Below are 20,579 nucleotides of genomic sequence, written 5' to 3'. Positions count from 1 at the left end.
AGAAAGACTCTGTTGATTGACATGGGGAAAAGTAGGTCAGGATAGCAAAACATCTACAATGTTAGCCAATTTGAATTCAGATTTCAGATCTTGCAAGCTACAATCAGACACATACAACCACTGCTTAAGTTATTATTTCAATATCGGCCACAACTATTATTTTGACAACTAGGGCCACACTGAAAATATTGATAGGGCAGTATCCCTGACTGACTTCTTGGCAATATGCATATTGATGTAGTATTGCACTAATACTGCAATCCTAATACTATTACTACAATATATTTGAATTTATCACTATATCCACACATGTAAAAGCAAACAGTTAAAGGGACAGTTCGGAATTTTGGACATAGGACCTCATTTCCTAGTTAGCCAGAGTGTTGGAGATGTGTGGAGACACTTTTTAAAATATTCCATCCAGTCCTTGTATTTTCAGAGGTCGCTGGTGCTAGGCTAGTGCATGTCAATGGCCATAGTTAGCCTGCCCCTAAAAACAGTCTTACCCACTCCAAAAAACACTCGAGGCATATCTATTATTACACCAGACTATCGATGTAAATGTCTGTGTTGATAGAATAATGTTTGAAATAAAACTAACCTTGCATCGCATGAATAGTCGCATATTGAGGGACTATATTCTCATATATCAGTCCGCCACTGCCAAGCTTTTTGTCAGGAAGTACAACTCGCTGCTGCTGATTAGACATAAATCCTTCAAATGCAAGGTTGCTTTTACTTCTACAATTATGCTATCGACACAGACATTCACATCGACAGTTTAGCATTATTATTATTTTGCTTCAGGTGCTTTGTGGAGTGGGTAAGTCTGTTTTTAGTGGCAGGTCAACTATGCCCATTGACTGGACTGGATGGAATATTTTTTAGAAAGTGTCTCCACAAGTCTCCAACACTCTGGCTCACTAGGAAATGAGGCCCTATGTCCAAAATTACAAACTGTCCCTTTAAGACATATTTAATCATTCATATTTTTTCCGATTTAATACACTATGCATATAAACCGTCATATTGTATTTCATATTAGCCTTTCTCAAATGAAACTGTAATGACATACTGTAAATGGCTCTGGTATAACAGTGACTACATCACTTCACCCTCTCGTTTGGGGTCTCACTTGGATAGGCAGAACAATGAGCGCCACAAAGATCATGATGACGACCAGGAGCTGTGAGGGCCAGATCTGGGGCGTGACGTCTCCGAAGCCCACCGTGGAAAACGTGACCACACAGAAGTACAAAGAGTCGAACAGCGTCAAGTTGTTCCCCGCTCGCTCCAGGTGTTGGATTCCACAAATACTGGAAAATAAAACAGAAGAGAAAGGGCTGTTCAGTGAAGAGGGCTTGACAAATGGAGAGGCTGTGTGTGTTGTAGCATGCAGGTGTCCATGGCTACACAATGTAAAACTAATGTATTGTATTGCAGTAATTCAGCCCAATTTGCCTATTGATTTTATGTTGATTTATATTGTAACATAGAGACTTCAAGGGCTTTATCACTAACACAGATGAGCAGGTTCAGCGTTTGCAGATTTTCCTTTTGGATATTACATTAAAAATAAATAAATAAACATATGAAAGCTACCAAAAAGATTGACCACTACTTTTTAGAGAAATTCAATTTCTGTGCTGTACTACAATTTATTCTTCGAGACCACCAATATTAGATAGTGTTTGTCAGAAATAAATATTTTTACCAACTAAAACCAAATACAGTGTTAACATAGAATGATAGTATTGAGCGCTTTACTTTCTTCCATCGAAAATGTAAAATTATTGAATTATAGTTTTTACATTTATACATTGCCTTATTCAACATTTTGTAGAGGACTTGACATTTAAATGCAAGTCTTTCATTGAGTAAGAGGCAGGCCTGTGCAAAGACATGAGTGTACTGTACATAAGCGTGCCATTTGTAGTGTGTATTATGGGGATCTGTGAAGGACTGATCAGGCAGGTAAATGTCAGCCTCAGTACATTCAAACAGCTTAATTCTTCCATGTGCAGGATCTCCTCAGTGGCTCCCATACACCGCATATCATCTCCACTGGTCTTGTACAATCACTAGTCAGCATTTGAGTGCACTAACCTATCTATCTTCTTCTCACTTTTACCAGTTGCTGGGTTTAAGATGGCATTTTAACTTTCTGAAGGCTTATAACCTGCATAGATAAGAGATATCCTAACAGAAAAGCTACTAAATTTATATAATGTTTGTGGGGACTGGAGCTGGAAAGTGACCATCTTAATCTTATGGTTTAATGTCATTTTACCTGTAAACGATACATTGCTCTATGAGTAAACACAGATTTCTTCATAAAGGAGACAATTTGCTGCTGGTGTCAGACACTGCTCTGTCTAAAGCTCAAGTTAGACTTTAATTTGAGTTTTATTTGAACACAATCTGACCAGAAAGGGATGTCTTGGTTGGAACTACAACAGGTAAGCTGATTTGTGCTAAACAAGTCTCTCACTCAAAATTACAGCCAATAGAGATACATGTAGAACACCCCCAGTGTGATGTCACTGCAATGTATCAATAAAGCTAATCCAGTGTTGTAGACATTCATTTGCATTGACAGTATGCCTGTAACAGTAATCAATAAATCAGTTAATCACACAATAACTTTTAATGAGCTTGATAACTTTTCCGGCCACGATAAATTCTATTTTCATGCTTGTTTGTTTTCCTCGTCTCTCTCTCTCTCTCTCTGTACCAAAGAGACTGAATGTCAAAAGGCTTCTGTCGCTCTCCACTCATTTCCTTAGTGCAATGACGCTTGAACGAACTTGTCAATTAGGCTAAGACTTAATAATCCATTTTATTTATTGTTTTGGTTATGTTTGGTTCAGCGATGGTTTATTCAAGTGCATTTTTTGTTAATAAGTCCTTGCTGTCAGCAAGACTACATTAGGCTGTTCTTATGTGAACAAGTCTATTTATCTATTTAGGCCTATTATTTTTGGTTGTCTTGCGGTTCCTGAGTTAAATGTTGTTTAGAAAGTAAAGTTTATTGATCTTTGAAAGGGTGTATTTGCATTTTTATTCCATTGTCATTATATTAGTTGAAATTGGTCTCAAAATGTCAATGTTATCGTTTATCGCAGTAATTTATTAGTCAATTAATTGTTCAGCAAAATCTGTTATCATTACAGGCCTAATTGACAGTGAGGGCATTGTGCTCATTTTGTTTGAGGTGCATAGGCCAAGTAATGACAGATGATCAATAAACCAAGTCTTTCACATTTTGACATTTTTGAGGTGAAGGCTCTGAAGCACTCTTTTCTCCATGGATGTGCTGTGGTTCTATCTGAAATTTCTCACAACATGATAAAAACAAAGCAACCTCCACAGAGACAAGAAGGTGATGCCACTAGACCAAAGTTTTTGGCAATAAGAACACCTGGAATTGAATAAATGAAAGTTTCTTTTATTATTTTACCGTACTATGTAACATTCAGACAAAGTCAAAATTTTCTTTAGACACGCAGGTGACAGATCCTCCTTCAGAAAACTTGAAAATTCAGACCTACCCTACAGCTCTTGTGATGTCATGTGATTAATGTTCCCATTTTATTCTATGTGCTGGATTCCCTGGATTATCAGTGGTTTTCACACATCCCCTCCAGTGCTCTGTGCAATCACTAGTTGTCATTTAGGAGTGCCATCCTGCCTTCACTGTTACCAATTACATGTTGGTGTCTCTTTCCTCTCAGCTCCAGAACAATTGTTACTGTGCTCTCTTATTATTTCCCACCTGTATCTCGCAGCGGAACAGTGAAAACCTATTTCCTGGTGTCCAGATGGAATCCCTCCTCGAGATTCCCACAGTGCCATTGTGTGGTATACTCACCATGTAAACATAAGGCAGACCAGGGTGCTGATGAGGATCACCACCTGATTAAACATGGCTGAGTGGGTGCGCTGAATCGCTCTGTGGAGGTCGTTCTGCAAATATAATAACAACATGAAAATTGTGCTCTGTGCTTAATGCATAATAGGCTAATTCAGTGATAAAATACTTGCTTCTATCTAATCCAACAGTGATAATGTAGAATATAATGTATTTCTATCATTATGTATCACATTATAATATATTGTATGTTAAAGGTCCAACATTAGCCATGATACATGCGGTTACCTCCTCCACAACATACCCTGAGTTGTGTTTTGTTTCCTTCACATGTTTGCATAATCTTTTATTATTAGGCTGTCTACATCTCCAAAGCTCAAAATACTCTGTTCCACCTTATTATGCAATGTAGTGGGAGTTTTCAATTTAATAACATCCTTTTACCTCATTCATAGTTCATTAGTGATGGACAATTCCAGGGCTGAAATGATCCAAATTATTCTAGTGAAGGTGTATACAGTCTAAACTCACAGTGGAGCACTTCTTGGATTACCACATGACATCACAAAGTGGAAGCGTTTTCTGCTTGAGGGAAGAACTCAGTCTAACTAACAAATAACAAAAACAACTCCAGGTATGTTGGCGATGAGGAAACAACACTATAACATAGATCAGTAAACCGCATAACATGGGCCCTTTAATAATAATTTTTAAGGAAAAACATGTTCTCAAAATGTATGAGGCAATATTTTTGAATCAATTAAAATGTATTAATAAATGATTAAGTAATTATTAACAGAATTCAGTTTTCTTTTGCTATGGAACCAACCTGAACAACAGAGGGATTACACAGACAAGTACTTGTTTTCGTAATTTACAGATTACAAAATTATGAACAGCATACATATCAGCATATTTCTTTTGATATGGATTATACCTAGACGATTGAGGTATTACACAATCATAATTATGAAACACATTTGTTCTTCTTTAAATGAGCCTTAGTTTCCCAATCCTAAATTGTGATAGACGCACTATAGTCATAAAAATAAAAATATACTTTCAATTTCAATGCTAAAATAACTGAAATATGTTATTCATTCTTTTGTGAATCATCATTCAAGATTTGATCTTAATTTCTCTCTTTCTTTCTATTTCTTTATGATTTACACAATGTCCTGAAATTATGGATGCACATAGAAAAGTCTCAATAATAAGATGAAACCCAAATTAAACCACAGGCAGCTGTTATAAGAATCCTCCAGACAGTGACAGCACACACTTTGAGCATAAATGTTTTGTGACTGAATTACCTCAGAGCACAGCGTTACATAAAACTGCAGTATTGAAACAGCTGAGAAGAAATTGGCAATCTCATACCAACAAAACAACATGGCAGGGATGCTGAGATGGAAATAATGAGAAAATTGGATATAGGGGACGGCACTGTACTTACTATCATGTTCTCCAGAGCATGTTTGGCCAGCCAGCAATTGAGGAAAACTGGGATGAAGAGATTTCTGAAGGAGGGCAAAATCACCTGTCAAGAAGAAAAAGATTTTATTTTATTTTTTCAAATGTTGTTTACATTCTGAAGATCCATCAAAGGAAACTGTCAGAATATTCAAATCCAGGTAAAGTATCCAAAAATATACACAAGTTAGATAACTTTAGAATATAGTGTGATCCATAAAAACAAACTTAGTTACTTTCAAAAAAATTGCCACAAAAATGTCTTTTACAAGCTTACAGTTGGAAGAATAACTATAACTTTTACAAAAGTAAGATTACTGTCACTTAATGACATTAAGGTTTGAGTTTATTTATCTAACTTTAATTAAAGATACTCTTACTACTATTATTATGCAGTATTTGTGGTAGAGTCCCCAACCTGCTTGACTCCAATAAGGATGTCATTCTTGCAGAATGTACCAAAGTATAGCATTAATCTTATCTTTCACCATGGAGAGAAGAAGGTGAGTTACAGGTAAGATCTGTGGAGAGGCAAGTCCTCAAAAATAACGTAATAATGTATTTGAATAGCAATAACATACCCTCCATCAGAAAAGTTACATAGTGCATCTTTAACATGGATGCTCCACTCACAGTGATCATGAAGGGAACGGCGCTGATCATCTCCAGAATGAACGGGACACGCAAGACCTGCTCCCAGACGTTGCCCTGGAAACATGTCAGAACACAGTGAGGTCAGGAAACGCCATTGTCATGACGACCTCCGGGATTACCACATTACCCCCACCTGAACAAATCTTTGAACGCAGCATCATCATCAAAGATAATGGCTCCTAATGGCACCCACAAGTTTAAAAACATCAGGATATTTTGAATCTTCAATATAAGTTAAAACAGTAGTTCCCAAACATGTTATAGTCATCTACTGTATACTTTGAGACTTTTGATCAGTCACACACCCATTACGGACTTTGAATAAAATATATGTACACTGCACACGCACAAAATAATTCTGATTATGAAAATTGAGGATGATGATTCACACCTAAAATATTTAGACTGGCTTGGGAGAATCACATGATCATCATAATAAAAAGAATTGTATCAAATAAAGCCAATGTAGCAATTTTCCTTTTTCCTTTCTTTTCTTTTTAACTCTTTGCATCGTAGATCACAGCTGGGCAACCACTGAGTTAATGGGTTATGGATCCTTGAAATTGAAAATGACAAAATTTCAGATGGAAAGCAGGTTTTTGAATTACCCAAATCTTTTCAGGTAGAGGTTCTGTCACCTGGTTGTCTCCCAATGGAAATGTTATTGCCTTAGTCCAAAGAGGTTCGTTTGGTCTTCCGATAATTTATGTTATTAGGTTCTTTTTTCAGACCAAGAGTTTGCTCAGTAGCGGTCTTCCACACAGTGGTCACGTGATGTTCCTGTGACATGTCTGGTCAGCTGATTTATACAGATTTTGGCACTGTCTTCCTATCAGTGGAGGCAGGATGACAGCGCCATCTGCAGTCTGACTTCTTCAGGACAGTATCCCAGGTGTGTGAGAGTAAAAAACCCCCCCTCATTCCCGTTTATAGTCCTGTGGGCACGTTTCCGTATTTCGATTGCCTCTTTAATCTAGCGACGTTAAGCAATGTTCAGTTGTGTAAGAGCAAAGGCGTGCACACAAGCAACAAAACACAAAGCAGAACAGGAACAATTCAAATCGGCCATTTCTGACCATTATAAGAAAAAGAGAGAACCACATTATGGACTGGCCTGGAGCAAACAACATTCGGACCGAGGACAACAAAGATTGTCACTGGATTAAAAAGGCAATCAAAATACAAAAAGGTGCCCATGGGACTATAAACCAGGATGAGGGGGCTTTTTTACTCTCACCTATTCTGAGGAAGTCGGACTGCAGATGGCGCTGTCATCCTGCCTCCTCTGGTAGGAAAACAGCGCCAAAACCTGTATAAATCAGCTGACCGAACACGTCACAGCAACATCACATGACTCTGAGGAACACCGCTAGTGAGCAGCAAAACTGTCAGGTATGAAAACAAACTCTTGGTCTGAACTAAGATCCTAATAACATATGTTATTGTCTTGCTCGGAATATTCCACAGTCGCATTATACAATATCCATGAAAGCAAAGAAGTGACACAACAAGGCAAAGTTACAGGTCAGATCTGTGGACTGCACTTACAGTAAGAATGTTTGAGCCATAACAACACCTTTAATTTAATATATGCAAGATATATGAGTGTAATGCCTTAATTTGGAGCATTTCAGGCAAAGCAACAGCAAGCAAGTGACGAACCCTCAGACCCCCAGAAAAGTTTCACAGTGGACCTTGAATAATTCACGCTATTGTTGTCTATCATCTTTTCAGATTGTAATTGCTGCCATTTTCCTGGAAACATATTGGAAAACACAGCGAGGTCAGGGGAACTCCATTGTCATGATGACCTTAGGGGATTACCACATCACCAGAACGATTGGCGACTACAGCAGGAGAATCGACCGCATTTGTGCTCCGAGAACAGGCAATAAAGGACATGTGTTATACAACCCTCCAGGCCCTTTGTGGCATTACTCAGCTTCCACTTTCAGCCCAATTAAGATGTCAGCCATTTGCTTCTTTATGTGTCTGCTGCTTGCTTTTTATGCTGTTGACCTGAATGTGGCCATGGTGTGGGTGGACAGGCGCGGGGCTGTCCACAGGAATCAGTGGGCTCTAAATGCTATGGCTGTGGCTAGCCTCCGGACTAATCTGCAGCCTGAGCCCTTCATAGGCTTACAGTGTCAAGTACATCAAAAGCAGAGCAGTCATAGAGATAGATGGGCTGCCTGCTGGATCAACAACAGGGGCCTCGCCATGACTCTGACTGATCGGCACTGGTAACCGAGGGGGGTTAAGACAGCCCCGGGACAGGCTCAGGAGCTCTCCAAATGAAAGAGTACAGCAGAGCAATGTCACAGCTACATGAATGGAAGATGACTGCTAGACTGTAATACCTGTCTCACTGGGAAAAAAGCTGTCACAGTAACACAATTTGAAGTGTGATATAGTGCTTCAGAAAAATATCTTGAAAAACAATAATATTTAAACTAATTCATGCAATTGGCACATGGAGAGTGGAGTCTTGAAACTTGTAGAGATTAGTGGGGATCTTTAAATAAACTAATATGAAAATAAACAAATAAATGATGAATCTAAAGCAAGATAATCCGAGTAAACCCTTTTGACGTACAGTATTGAAAAAACAAGTTTCAATAAATATATAAAACACAAATACGACTAACATTACTTATTTGACTCTCTACAACTCAAATCTTATTATTTTGCTAAAACCAGGAAAAGTGCAAAGAAATTCACACATGATAATTATAAACTGAAGGCCCTATATTACTCAAAATTGTCTCTTGTTAGCTGTAAGCCATGTTAGAATGCTATAGCTTCCTTAAAAACACACCTGGAGCTGTGTTTTGTTTCAGTCACACACGATGGAGTGATCCTTTGTTATTAGTCTGTCTACATCTCCCAAGCTCAAACTGTTCTGTTCCACCTTGTGAAGTGAAGTGGTAGTTTTCAAGTTAACAGCTACCTTCCCCCTTTAGTTCAGTTGAGACTGGCAATTCCAGATCTGAAAATGTTCAACTGGAGTTTAAAAACACAGTGGAGCACTTTCTATATTACCTTTCAGTTTTCCGTTTCAGAGAAAAGCACACTTTAAATATGCAGGGTTTATGTGTTGAACTTGTGTAAATGAAACAAAACACAACTCAAGGTCAAGGTAAGTTATAATAGAGGTCAAAGAAATATAAAATAAGGTCAGATAAGTGAATATAATGATTAACATGAGTAATTATTGAATGACCGACATATGCATAATATTCACATAAGTAACACTTACAGCACAATTGACAACATTGAACAATGGTACAAGCAAAGGTGTATTAAGGTGACACAGTGGGATGGAAGCCAACATCAATGTATAAATAGGACAAAGTCTGTGAAGTGTTTGATATTCTGTGTGAAAATGTAGTATTATCTGCAAGCTGAGAGTACAGTACGCACAATAGATAAGAGCGGGTTAGTGTTAAGTGAAATAATTTTTTTAAAAATTTGTACATTTTTGAAGATTTTTCAAATCTACAAAATGTACAACAATTATTTTCTATAGATCTTGAGTCAGGATGTATAAATAACCTTCTTTGCATATCTGTCAAAATGAGACTTGAGAGGAAAAGCTACATAAAAAGGCCCAGTGATCTCTTGTTAAAGTAAACGAATGTAATTAATGAGCAGAAATTATAGTTTATAGATTGTACATGTTGTCTGTGCTTTTTTGCATTTATAGTCAGTGAATCTCTGTTTTTCCTTGCAGGGCTATAAAAGTGACATAGCAACAGCAGGATTATCTGAATGCTCTTTATAATGCACTCATTTGGTTACAGTGCATGGGAACAATTATGAACACAAAGACATAAAAATAAACCTTAACTTACCTTATAACTTAGATATACAAGCAACATTGTCTCTGAGAAGCTGATAAAAGCCACGAGAACCTGCATGAACAAGCATAGACACAGTAAAAGTCATATAGAGGAACCTAGAGACCTGCACAGACAGAAATTAGGAGTCTTCTACACAAAGAAGACAGGAGCGTGGGCGAGAACAGTGGGAGTGCGATGATTGAGCTACACAGGGAACGGCTGAAAGTGAATCCAGGGACGATCCATGAGAGGGGCTGTGTATTTGTGTATGTATGGAGTCATCACTATGTAAAGGCCCAGTGCAAACAGAGCTATGTTGAAATAGGGGGCCACACATACATTCAATTATTTGTATTGGAGCGAATGGATATGCCATTGTAAATAGGCACACATGGTTTATTCTGGACTTGTGATCTGTTACCTGCAAGGCCCAGAGTGGCAGAGGTCGATCCACCCAGATGATTAGTTTCCTGCAACACAATAAAGTACATGTTAAAATCATAAAGTGTATATATAAATGAACACAACGAACCCACTAGCCACTGCGTTCCAAATAAGAAGTCAGCATTAACGCGCTTCTGGCTCCATCGACTGGCTCTAATTCACTTTATATTGAAAAAACCTCATCCCTCTCTTTAACTGCTGTTGTCAGGTCTTAAAATATTCATATTAACCCGCTCTATATGATCCTGGTGTTTTTATTTTGCTATTTTGTCTGTAAATCAAGATATGAACATTAATAACAGGTTAAATCAGGAAGGTCGCTCATGCTAGCATTAGCAAGTTTGACAACACCATTGCTAAATGCTAAACCCGCTGTCCGGGGGCGTTACCTTAAACAGCTTTGCTCCTGATTTGATCTTTGGATATTATGATATTTGTGATCCGACCTCAAACATTTGAACTCAGCTTCAAATTTGCCCCTATAACCACTAGCCTCGACGAGCTTCATTCAGGGTTCCCACTCTTTTTCACTGGCAAAATTTCAAAACTTTTGCATGACTTTTTCATGACCTAAAGTGAATTTTCCATGACTTTACAGCACCCTACATGTGGAAAATTCAGCATACTTTTAGACTAAATATAAAATGTTAACCCTGTCCACTCACCTTATGGTTTGGTATTATAGTTTTGTTTTTAACATGTAGCTGCGTGAAAGAGATTCCATGACTTTTTCAAAACTTTCATTGAATTTTCAAAATTCCATGACTTCTCCAGGCCTGGAAAATGACATTTTCAATTTCCATGACTTTTCCAGGATTTCCATGACCACTGGAAGCCTGTTCATTTGACTAGAGCCGAACACTAAGGGTGAGGTAATAGTCCCTTAGTTCTCTTTTATTATACAATATGATTACATTTTATACAGTAATAAGAATCATATATAGTGCTGTTCCTGTTCCTGTTACCATTTAGTGCAATATTCATTCACTCTTTACTAGGTGGTGGTAAATTACTATTGTAGCCACAGCTGCCTTGGGATAAACAGAAATGAGGTGGCAAATCTGCACCATTGTCCCCTCTGACCACCATCAAAATGCACTCACCACATTCGTACTTGGCAATGTATGAATGTCTCGCCTGAGGACACAACAACTGTTTTTGCCACTGGCGTCCCACTGTGCCCGCTGCTATTGAGTAATGCAACCATTTTTTAAAGCTATTCTGACCTTGTTTTTTTGTTTGTTTGTTTGTTTTTTTTTTGTTTCATGTGGATGGGTCCAGTCATTTCAAAGATATCTACCACAAACCAGTACAAAGATCTACCTTTAATTTTATTCAACAGTACATTTTCTAGTGGAGAGTCCATTACCTGCATGTTTCTATGGATATGTCATTGCCTGCCTGGACCTGGTATGACATTAAACATATCTACCTTACACTGATTTAATTTCAGGTGATTTTATAGCTCACAAATACGGAGAAAAACAGACTGTGAGCGGGGTTGCCTCTCCACAGATCTGACTTGTAACTTGGTCTGGTTTAGTCTCCATAAAGATAGAAAGATTTAATACCATATTGTGAAAGATTCCACACAAAGCAATAACATTTCCATGGAGAAGAGCATTTGAGCCTATTAAGCTTTTCCCAAAACCCGTAGGGAGAAGGGCAATAACGTCTTTCCCCTTGATAAAATTCACCAAACTATTTGTTTCGGCTTTAAATCCTCGAACTCGGGAATCGTTGCCAACACAGAATGTACGGCTCTTTGCTGATTGACTGGTGCCCAAACTCGCACTTCCGGGGTTTTTGTGAACTGCCTAGTGTATTCTGATTCCTTACATAGTCGCTGACGAGAAATGAAATTGAGCAGAGGCACTAGGTGGTGCCAGCCTGGATAATTTGATGGACTCTCCACCAGAAAAGTTACACAATGCACCTTTAAATGCCAAATTCTTCCATATTATTTGGACCTGCCCTCCAGCTTCATTTAAACTATTGGGAGTTTAATTTTGTGATGTAATGTGAACGCAATCTGTTGCAATTATTCTGACCAATACTGGGATCAGATTTTCAAGTCATGTTTTAAAATTAAGATTCAGTCCACAGTGCATCTTCTTAAAATGTCTGGGAGCATAAAATCTAATTCTTAATTACTAAAGGAAAACAAAAATAACCTGGTGATTTACTTATTACAGCGGCTTAAATTGTGATTTCAGTCCAAATTAATATTCAAATTACAGATCACACGGCAAACTTGGTGATCAATTCTTATTCAAATTAAGTCAGTGTTTCTTTCTTGTCTTTGCTTAGAACTGGATGTGTGTAATTTAACATTAAGTCATTGACCATAACATAACAGACATAATGCATTTGCAGGCTTATAGTTAAGATAAATTAGATAAATGTCTCTTTACATAAAATACACTAGAGATTTACAATTACTGCTGAAGGAGGTCCATTTCTTCCCTGTGGTAGCATTGTCAGGCTTCTTACTCATTTTTACTCATTCACCAGTGTCACCCGCAACAATCAGATCAATACGTCCCTGAGGTATATGCTGTATACATTAGCTCCTGGTTCATGTCTATTTCCTGGATTTTTGCCAACCTCTGTCTACTATCCCCTGTCGAATATTACAAGCTTAAATCCACTAGATATTGTCTCCCCTTGATATATAATCGATGATTTCCCAATGGTGACAGAAATGCACATGGATACATAGAGCTGGATATCAACATCTCAAATTGAATAAGTAAAGTTTTATTGATCGCATTGTATGTGGATTCCATTCAGTGTGTGGGTTGGTTAGTTATATTCAGTGGTGGAATTTTTTGAAGTAAACGTAGTAATGTACTGTACTGTAGGCTGTCTGTACTTACTTAAGAAAATCTACATATGAGAGCAGGTATCTGTACTTTCCAGGGGTGTAGCATTTGGCAGTGCACTGGGGCCCACGGCACTTTGAGGGCCATTACGGACCCCCCCAGCCCTCCCTCAGAATTTCTAAGACCTCAAAATCTTTGCGAAATAATTCGTACTATTATAACTACTAAAGTAGTTTTTGTCATGTGATCCATTTACTTTTACTTGAGTATTTCTTTGATCTAGTATCTGTACTTTTACTTAAGTTGCTTCTTCCAACACTGTCTATTTTTCCTAAATCCTAATTAAAGTCTTACCAGTCAAACTCATTCCAGCGCTGAAAGGACGCGTTCACTTTGGTACAGTTGACTCCGCTCACGCTGCAGGGGTCAAACCACAAAAAGTGCAATTAAAGTTGTTTTTTCCCTGCTATATCTTTCTACTCCTAAATGAAACACACAAATAAACCTAAGAAGATCCAGACTGACCTTACCACATCAGATCGTTGCAGTGTACACAGTTGTTAGTTAACCTATGCTGCGAGCACACAGTTGTTAGCAGTTTCAATATGGCATTGTTTTCTTACCATTCTTGTCTGGCTTCTCCTGGGTTATCCAACAGCACTCTGACGATGTAGAGGAGGCAGCTTAGCACTTTCAAAGAAAAATTGAACATTCGCACACGGAGACCTGCCAAGAACAAAACAAATCAACTAGGATTAAAATAGGTAAGAGCTGATGTTGTCACACAAAAGCCTGCATTCTAAGGCTGGGTTATAGTAGACTGCAACTGATCAGTGCAACCAGGACTAATATATGAAGATAAGAGGGTTCAAAAAGAGTTAGCCTTATCTGTTTAGTGCAGGCTATTCTTTATTTCTCAATTTATAAATCTTACAAAAGATTAAGAAAAGATGATTTGTACCAGATTTAGCTACTGCTACTTTCCATCTGCAGTCCCTGGGTGGTGAACACACATCACTTTTTTTTAATGATGGGACTTTTTGCCTCTTTTATGGTATATCCAAATATGTTCATCGAATGGTTCATTTCAAAGAGCTGTTCAAAAGACATATTTATGTATATTACAGCCAATACAAGAACTAATTTTATCTATAATCGCAGCGAGAAATGACCGAGGCTAAGATTTGTTTAAAATTATTCAAACTGAGAGTGGGAGTCTGTTTATCCTTTGAAATGAGCAAAATCTAAATAAAATGCTGCACTACACTAATAATAATAATAAAAACTTATTACGATGCCAAATATATATATATATATATATATATATACATATTTATATATATTGTGCACAAAGCTCTCACTCGTGTTGCCTATTCTGCTTCTGTGCTGATTTTTGTGTTGGTTCAGTGTTAATCAGTATAAAAATGCATACAAATTAGAAAGAAAAAGATTTTAGAAGGTTCTTTTAAAACATTTGATGCAGTTTGAACCTTTCAAAAGAGCTGTTCATTAATTTCACATCACTATTTTCTTCACTTACCATGCTGATGGGGCTAGGGCTGGGTTAGGTAAACCGCTGCTGCCTGCCAATGTTTGAGCTAAGTTTAACTATGCTATTCATTCAGACATACTTAATAATGTATCTTTTTAGCCAAATTGGTTCTAACACGGTTCAGCCTAACACAAACAGTGGTAAAAACAGAATCAATCAGTCGAATAATAAATCTTGATTAATATAATGTAATGTAATGTCATGTTATCTGTTCAACCCTGGGTCTCTTTGATGGAAAAAGTATAGGCATAGGAATAGGAAACAATAAATAAATAGGTCTCGTTTCAATCAAAATCACTTTACAAGGTTAAAAATGTAACCGTAAAACAACTGCAATGTTTTATAAAGAAGAAAGAAAAAAAAGAACAGTTCTCCAGTCATTGTTCTATGATAATTTGAATGGTCAATTGAATGTTTTTTAATAAGTTTGACTGGGATTCAGATTGTTGCCTTTGTCAACTCTAAAAATTAAGCTTAATGAATCCTGACAAGAAGAAAATAAGACTTTCAATTAATGGTTATTCAGTTGTTTGTTTAATTTCTCAGCCTTCGTGTTTATGTAAAAAGCATTTAACTGGTCCCAAAGGGTATTGTGGGAGTTCGCCTGTCATCACAGACTACTGCTTTTACACATAGGCTACTGTAGTTATAGGCCTACTAATAAACACTGTTCTTTTTGGGGCTGTGGTTTACTGATTACGTCTAAACCTGACAGGACAAAAGTCAGCACACAGTATGGGACTAATTGGGTTAAATTTAAAGGGCCCATATTATGCCATTTTGTGATCAATGTTATAATGTCGTCTCGCATTTTGTTACATTGCTTAACACAAACCCTGCATATTTATTCTCTCAAAAAGAAAAGCAGAAAGCGTACAGTGTGTTTTTAAACTCTAATACCCTAGACACCTTCCCCAGAATCATTTTGGAGGATTTCAGCCAATTCAAGCCAAAATCAGAATTGCCAATCTCTCCTGAACAAAAGGTAAAAGGTAGCTGTTAATATGAAAACTACTGCTTAATTACATCACAAGGTAGAACAGTGCATTCTGATCTTTGGAGATGCAGACAGACTAATAATGTGTGAATGAAACAAATCACAACTCTGAGCATGTTTTTGAGGAGGTAACAAAATGATAAGCAGGCATAAAGCTCACGAGAGTCAATATATGACCTTAAAGCAATGCATTCATCTACATAAGAGCTCCAAAGGGGGCTATTCTTATTGCAGTTTGAGAACCACTTGCCTTTAACCTATTTTTTTTTTACTTCTAACTAAATATCACGTAGCCTAAAACAAATTTATACATTTCAATTCAAAGTAGAAACAGTTTGAAGAAGGTCAGACAGGCATGCTCATACTCACTTGATCTTTGGTTTTTGATGAAGAACAACTTGAGGCGCTCCTTGAATGTATTTTCGTTCACATAGAACTCCACTTGGACTCTGCATAGGAACAGAAGCACAGAGGTGAAGTACAGATTTGGTAAACAAAACAGGTGAATTATCAGGCAAGAATAAATAACAAGAAATAAATAAAGAGGGCCTGCATTTCAATGAGCAAAAACTGGAAATAAGAAGTTCATAATTTGAGTCAACCATGGATATGCACTGTCACTGTGTGCTTGGTAGGGCTGCTTAAGTATCGAAAATCAGACACTAATTAATACTATAACAAGCACTGAAACTACATACACATTTAAGGTCCTATATTACACAAAACTGACTGAGATTTTAGCCATGTTATCATTTTGTTAACTCTTCAAAAGCATACCCGAAGTTGTGTGTTGTTTCATTTTCACATGTTTGAGTAATCCTTTATTATTATTCTGTATCATCTCCAAAGCTTAAAATCCTCTGTTCTACCTTGCGATGTCATGTAGTGGTAGTTTTCAAGTTAACAGCTACTTTTTACTTTAAGTTCAGTAGAGTTTGGCAGTTCCAGGGCTAAAAACAACCCAATTATTCTAGTGAAGAACTCATCCTAAATATGCTGGGCTTGTGTGTTAAATGTGTGAATGAAATAAAACACAACTCCTGGCATGTTTTTGATGATGAAACAATATTATAACATAGATTAGTCCTTTAACCAAGTTTCATCTTGAGTTTTATAAAAATACAATAATGTCTTAAAATTAAAATGGTCATTTGGCTATCAAAATTGATATTGGGTATCATCTTTACCATCAAAATCGAGTTTGAAATTTTCTTTATCATGACAACACTAGTCCTTGACATTCCTTAAGACGCTCAACCCCCATTGTTCGCTCCAGTCACTATATTACAGAATGACATAACAATCTGCATAGTGCATCTTTATGTGTGTATGTGTCATGGAAGACATTTTGCAAGTGGGACTACAAGTAAACTGTCAAAATGCATGCAAATTAGAGCTAAAAGGTCACGTCGACTTAAAGGATAGAAATAAAAGCCTGGCCGGTATTAAACACTAATAGCGGAAATGGCTGTTCTGTGTGTCCTCCTTCTGCCCATGGGCTCCGACAGCTGTAGTCAGTCTTGTTATCTGCTCTGATTAAATATAGCACAACAAATGACTTCCCTGTGATGTGTCTGCTCAACATGGGAGGCCATAATTACTGGGCTTTCTGTCCCCCTTTTGCAGTATCCAGACCCCCCTCCTCTATACATCCCACACACTCTATCAAACACGAATCAACAAGCGCACGCTCGGGCCAGGGGTCACACATGTCAAATAAATTAAAGGGCCATTTTCTGATCTATGTTACAATGTTGATTCCTCATCCTCACCTAAAAAACATACCTGGAGTTGTGTTTTGTTTCATTCACACGTTTAACACAGAAATCCTGCACATTCAGGCTGAGTTCTTCTCGCAAATGGATACACCTTCACAAGAATCAATTGGATGATTTCAACCCTGGAATTGCCCATCTCTGCACAAAAGGTAGCTGTTAACTTGAAAATTACCACTTCATGACATCACAAGGTGGAACAGAGCATTTTGAGCTTTGGGGATGCAAACAGATTAACAATGCAGGCTTATCAAATGTGTATGAAAAAAGAAAACATAGCTCCAGGTATGTTTTTAATGAGGTAACAACATTCTAACATGGCTTAAAGCGTAATATAGGACCTTTAATAATAGTTATGACAGCAAAGAGACGCCAGTGGACTTAACAGTGTTGACTATACTGTCTCTCTGACCAGTGTAGAAACAGGAGGGGGGCTTTCCTTTCATCATATGGAGAAGTGGTGACTCAGGATGGAGAGTGAATTGAAAAGAGGCCAGACAGGCAGTGCTAGAGGGGGTCTGCTGAACAGTGCACATGGACAGATGAAAGAGAGGCACTCCATTGTTGTGTAAGTGTATGTGGGGACAGGAAGAGGCGCTGCTGGGGGTGAGTGGACCCACATGTGATGGGAACATTTGATAACCCTTGGAAGAAATGTTATGTCAATTTGAGAAAAAAAGATAAGATAGTGGTTTAAATCATTCGGAAAATAATGTTTTGTTGTTGATTTTGTGTACAAATAAAGATTGTTAAGCCACACCTCAACCAATAAACGTAACAAAGACATACTAAGCTTTTTTCAGGTATTTAGTATTTAACCATATTCTATAACATACTTGGATCACTATTCACATTTTTTTCCATTGTAAACCACTATTAATCTAAAGGCACTTAGTAATAGAAAGGGGTCTATTGATTTCTTGTTTATAATTGCCAGATGGTATTTTACTTTAACAAGTAGCAGATTTTTATTCTTGTAAAAGTGTATGTGACATAAATGAACCTTAGATATTTAATTAAGTGCAAATAAGTACAGAGCAGTGGGCAGGGATAGGGGCTAAGTGAAAAGAACTTAAGGATTACTCAAAATGCATGAATCAATCAAAATACAACTCTGAGTAGACTATGCTAAGATGAGGAAACACTGTTATGACTAGCCAGGTTGGCGCCACCTAGTGCCTTTGCTCAATTTAATTTCTCTCCAGCAGCTAGGTCAGGAATCAAAATACAATAGACAAGATCGAGAATTTAAAGCCAGAACAAAGAGAATGTTTGGTGACTTTCATCAAGGGGAAAGACATTATTGCCCTTCTTCCTGCGGGATATGGGAAAAGCTTATTATACCAGTTAGCCCCGTTAGTGGCACATTACATACGTCACAACCAAATAGCAGTGATTGGTTAAATGATAAAAAGTACCCGCCTACCGTCGAGCGAACAAATCCTAATGCTGCGAGGTCAGACGGTTTCTATATATTTTGGTTTTTACTCAAAAACAACAAACTCACAGACTAACTTTGCTTTGGACTTATTTCGCAACACTTGTAGGCTACTTCAGTGTGTTTGGTCTGTCCACTCCATGCTTTTTGTACCAACATTGGGCTGGTGGTGTAGGGGGTCAACTTTTCTGTGGTTGCCATGGAAACACAGCATTCCTTGTCTCTATCTTTTTTTCCCCATATGCCATGTCAACAGATGTGGGTATACTCCGCCAACATGGTCAGTGTCTTTATAATTACACATATGAAAAACACAGGGAAAGAAAAATATGCTTCAGTGGCTCGTGAAATCCCCCTGGAGTTAGTGAGATTATAAAAAATGGTTTGTAAAACGAAAGCACAGAGAAGTGTTGGTAAAGTCACAGTTGCAAATGTACATGGGTAGCCCAATCAATTTGTCTGCATGACTTCTTTTATGCACAGAAAAATCAAACTATGAATCAATTCACAGTATTTATCACAAATAGTAGATCTTAATGAAACATGGGACTTCTATATGAAATGTATGCAATATTAAACAGCTCATGACCAAATGTCAGGGCCGGGCTCTGGTGATTAATTACTTGTACAGCCATCAATAAGAATTCATATGTAGTGCAACTGTACAAGATATTCCACAAGTTCTTGTAACTATTATTTCTGAGTTATAAAAGGGATCAGGAAGGATAGAAACATGACTATTGATACTTTGCAGTGGAAGCACACTGACCATGTTCTACATGTATCTCTATTGGTGAAATGTTCATCAGTTTCTATGGTGACAAAATGGACACATAAGCACATACTAAATGGATTTAAGTGACACATTTTCAGGAACTTGTGAGTGTCCTTTGTAACGTTTAGGTGTTTGATTTTTAACAAAAAGATGAGAGTGACTAACTGAATGCGTGATAGCTAATTTTATGGGTCAGACAGAGCAGTGCCTGCAGTTAGCTTCATGCCCCTAGGGAGTGTTGATGACATCAGCTGTATCAAGTAACAATAGTTTTGATTGTTCACTCTGTTGTCTTTATCAAACATTTATCATTTGCCAGTAGCTGTGCTGCTAATTGGCCATTTCAACATGCACCATTCCCCAGTGTCACCAGAAGAGGGTGACAAGACACCTTATCCAAGTAGTCTATATGAAAGTGAAAGAGCAAGTGAATGTTTTTTGATAGCTAGATAACGCATTACCAGTGTTGGGAATAATGGCGTTTAAGTATAACAGCGCTACTAACGGCACTACATTTTCGGTAACAGAGTGATCTAATTAATTACACTCCCCATCGTTAAAATGATGTCATTGTTACCAGGAAAGTAAAGTAGCACATTACAGTTGGGTTAAATGAGGCGCCGCGGTGTCAGGCTTCATGGAGCGGACAGACACATATCATCAGCAGGAGCGGGGAGAGCTCAGGAGAGAGCAGGGCTGATGATGACTGGCTAAGAAGTTGGGTGGGTTCAAACTGGAAATACTGACACTATTTCTCCCTCATTGAAATAAAGGGCAAGAATGTGTATGTTAAGTGTTCACTGTGCTCTGTTTGCATCTGCCTCAAGTAACTCGAATCTAATGAAGCGCCTCACATTGTCACATGCTAACACACCTCTTGTTGCTGTGTACCCACCCCCGAACCCTGGTGCAGTTAACGTGAGCTCCAGCGAA

The 20,579-nt window shown here is 37.7% G+C and overlaps 1 protein-coding gene across 1 annotated transcript in view; it reads right to left on the bottom strand.

The window, feature by feature from the left end:
- Nucleotides 1–20,579, bottom strand: part of LOC110167986 (potassium channel subfamily T member 2) — a 74,303-nt gene that overhangs the window by 37,222 nt on the left and 16,502 nt on the right. Inside the window, 8 exon segments of the mRNA XM_055152854.1 lie at nucleotides 1,136–1,316; nucleotides 3,872–3,966; nucleotides 5,328–5,411; nucleotides 5,978–6,052; nucleotides 9,853–9,912; nucleotides 10,262–10,310; nucleotides 13,733–13,835; nucleotides 16,028–16,107. Coding sequence (XP_055008829.1) covers nucleotides 1,136–1,316; nucleotides 3,872–3,966; nucleotides 5,328–5,411; nucleotides 5,978–6,052; nucleotides 9,853–9,912; nucleotides 10,262–10,310; nucleotides 13,733–13,835; nucleotides 16,028–16,107 — 727 coding nt within the window.

This window comes from Boleophthalmus pectinirostris, unplaced genomic scaffold, assembly GCF_026225935.1.
Source record: "Boleophthalmus pectinirostris isolate CB_2022bp ecotype Guang Dong unplaced genomic scaffold, ASM2622593v1 HiC_scaffold_17, whole genome shotgun sequence".
In the NCBI taxonomy this organism is placed as follows: domain Eukaryota; kingdom Metazoa; phylum Chordata; class Actinopteri; order Gobiiformes; family Gobiidae; genus Boleophthalmus; species Boleophthalmus pectinirostris.
The sequence above is the reverse complement of the archived record's forward strand: the minus strand, read 5'-3'. Positions and strand labels throughout refer to the sequence as shown.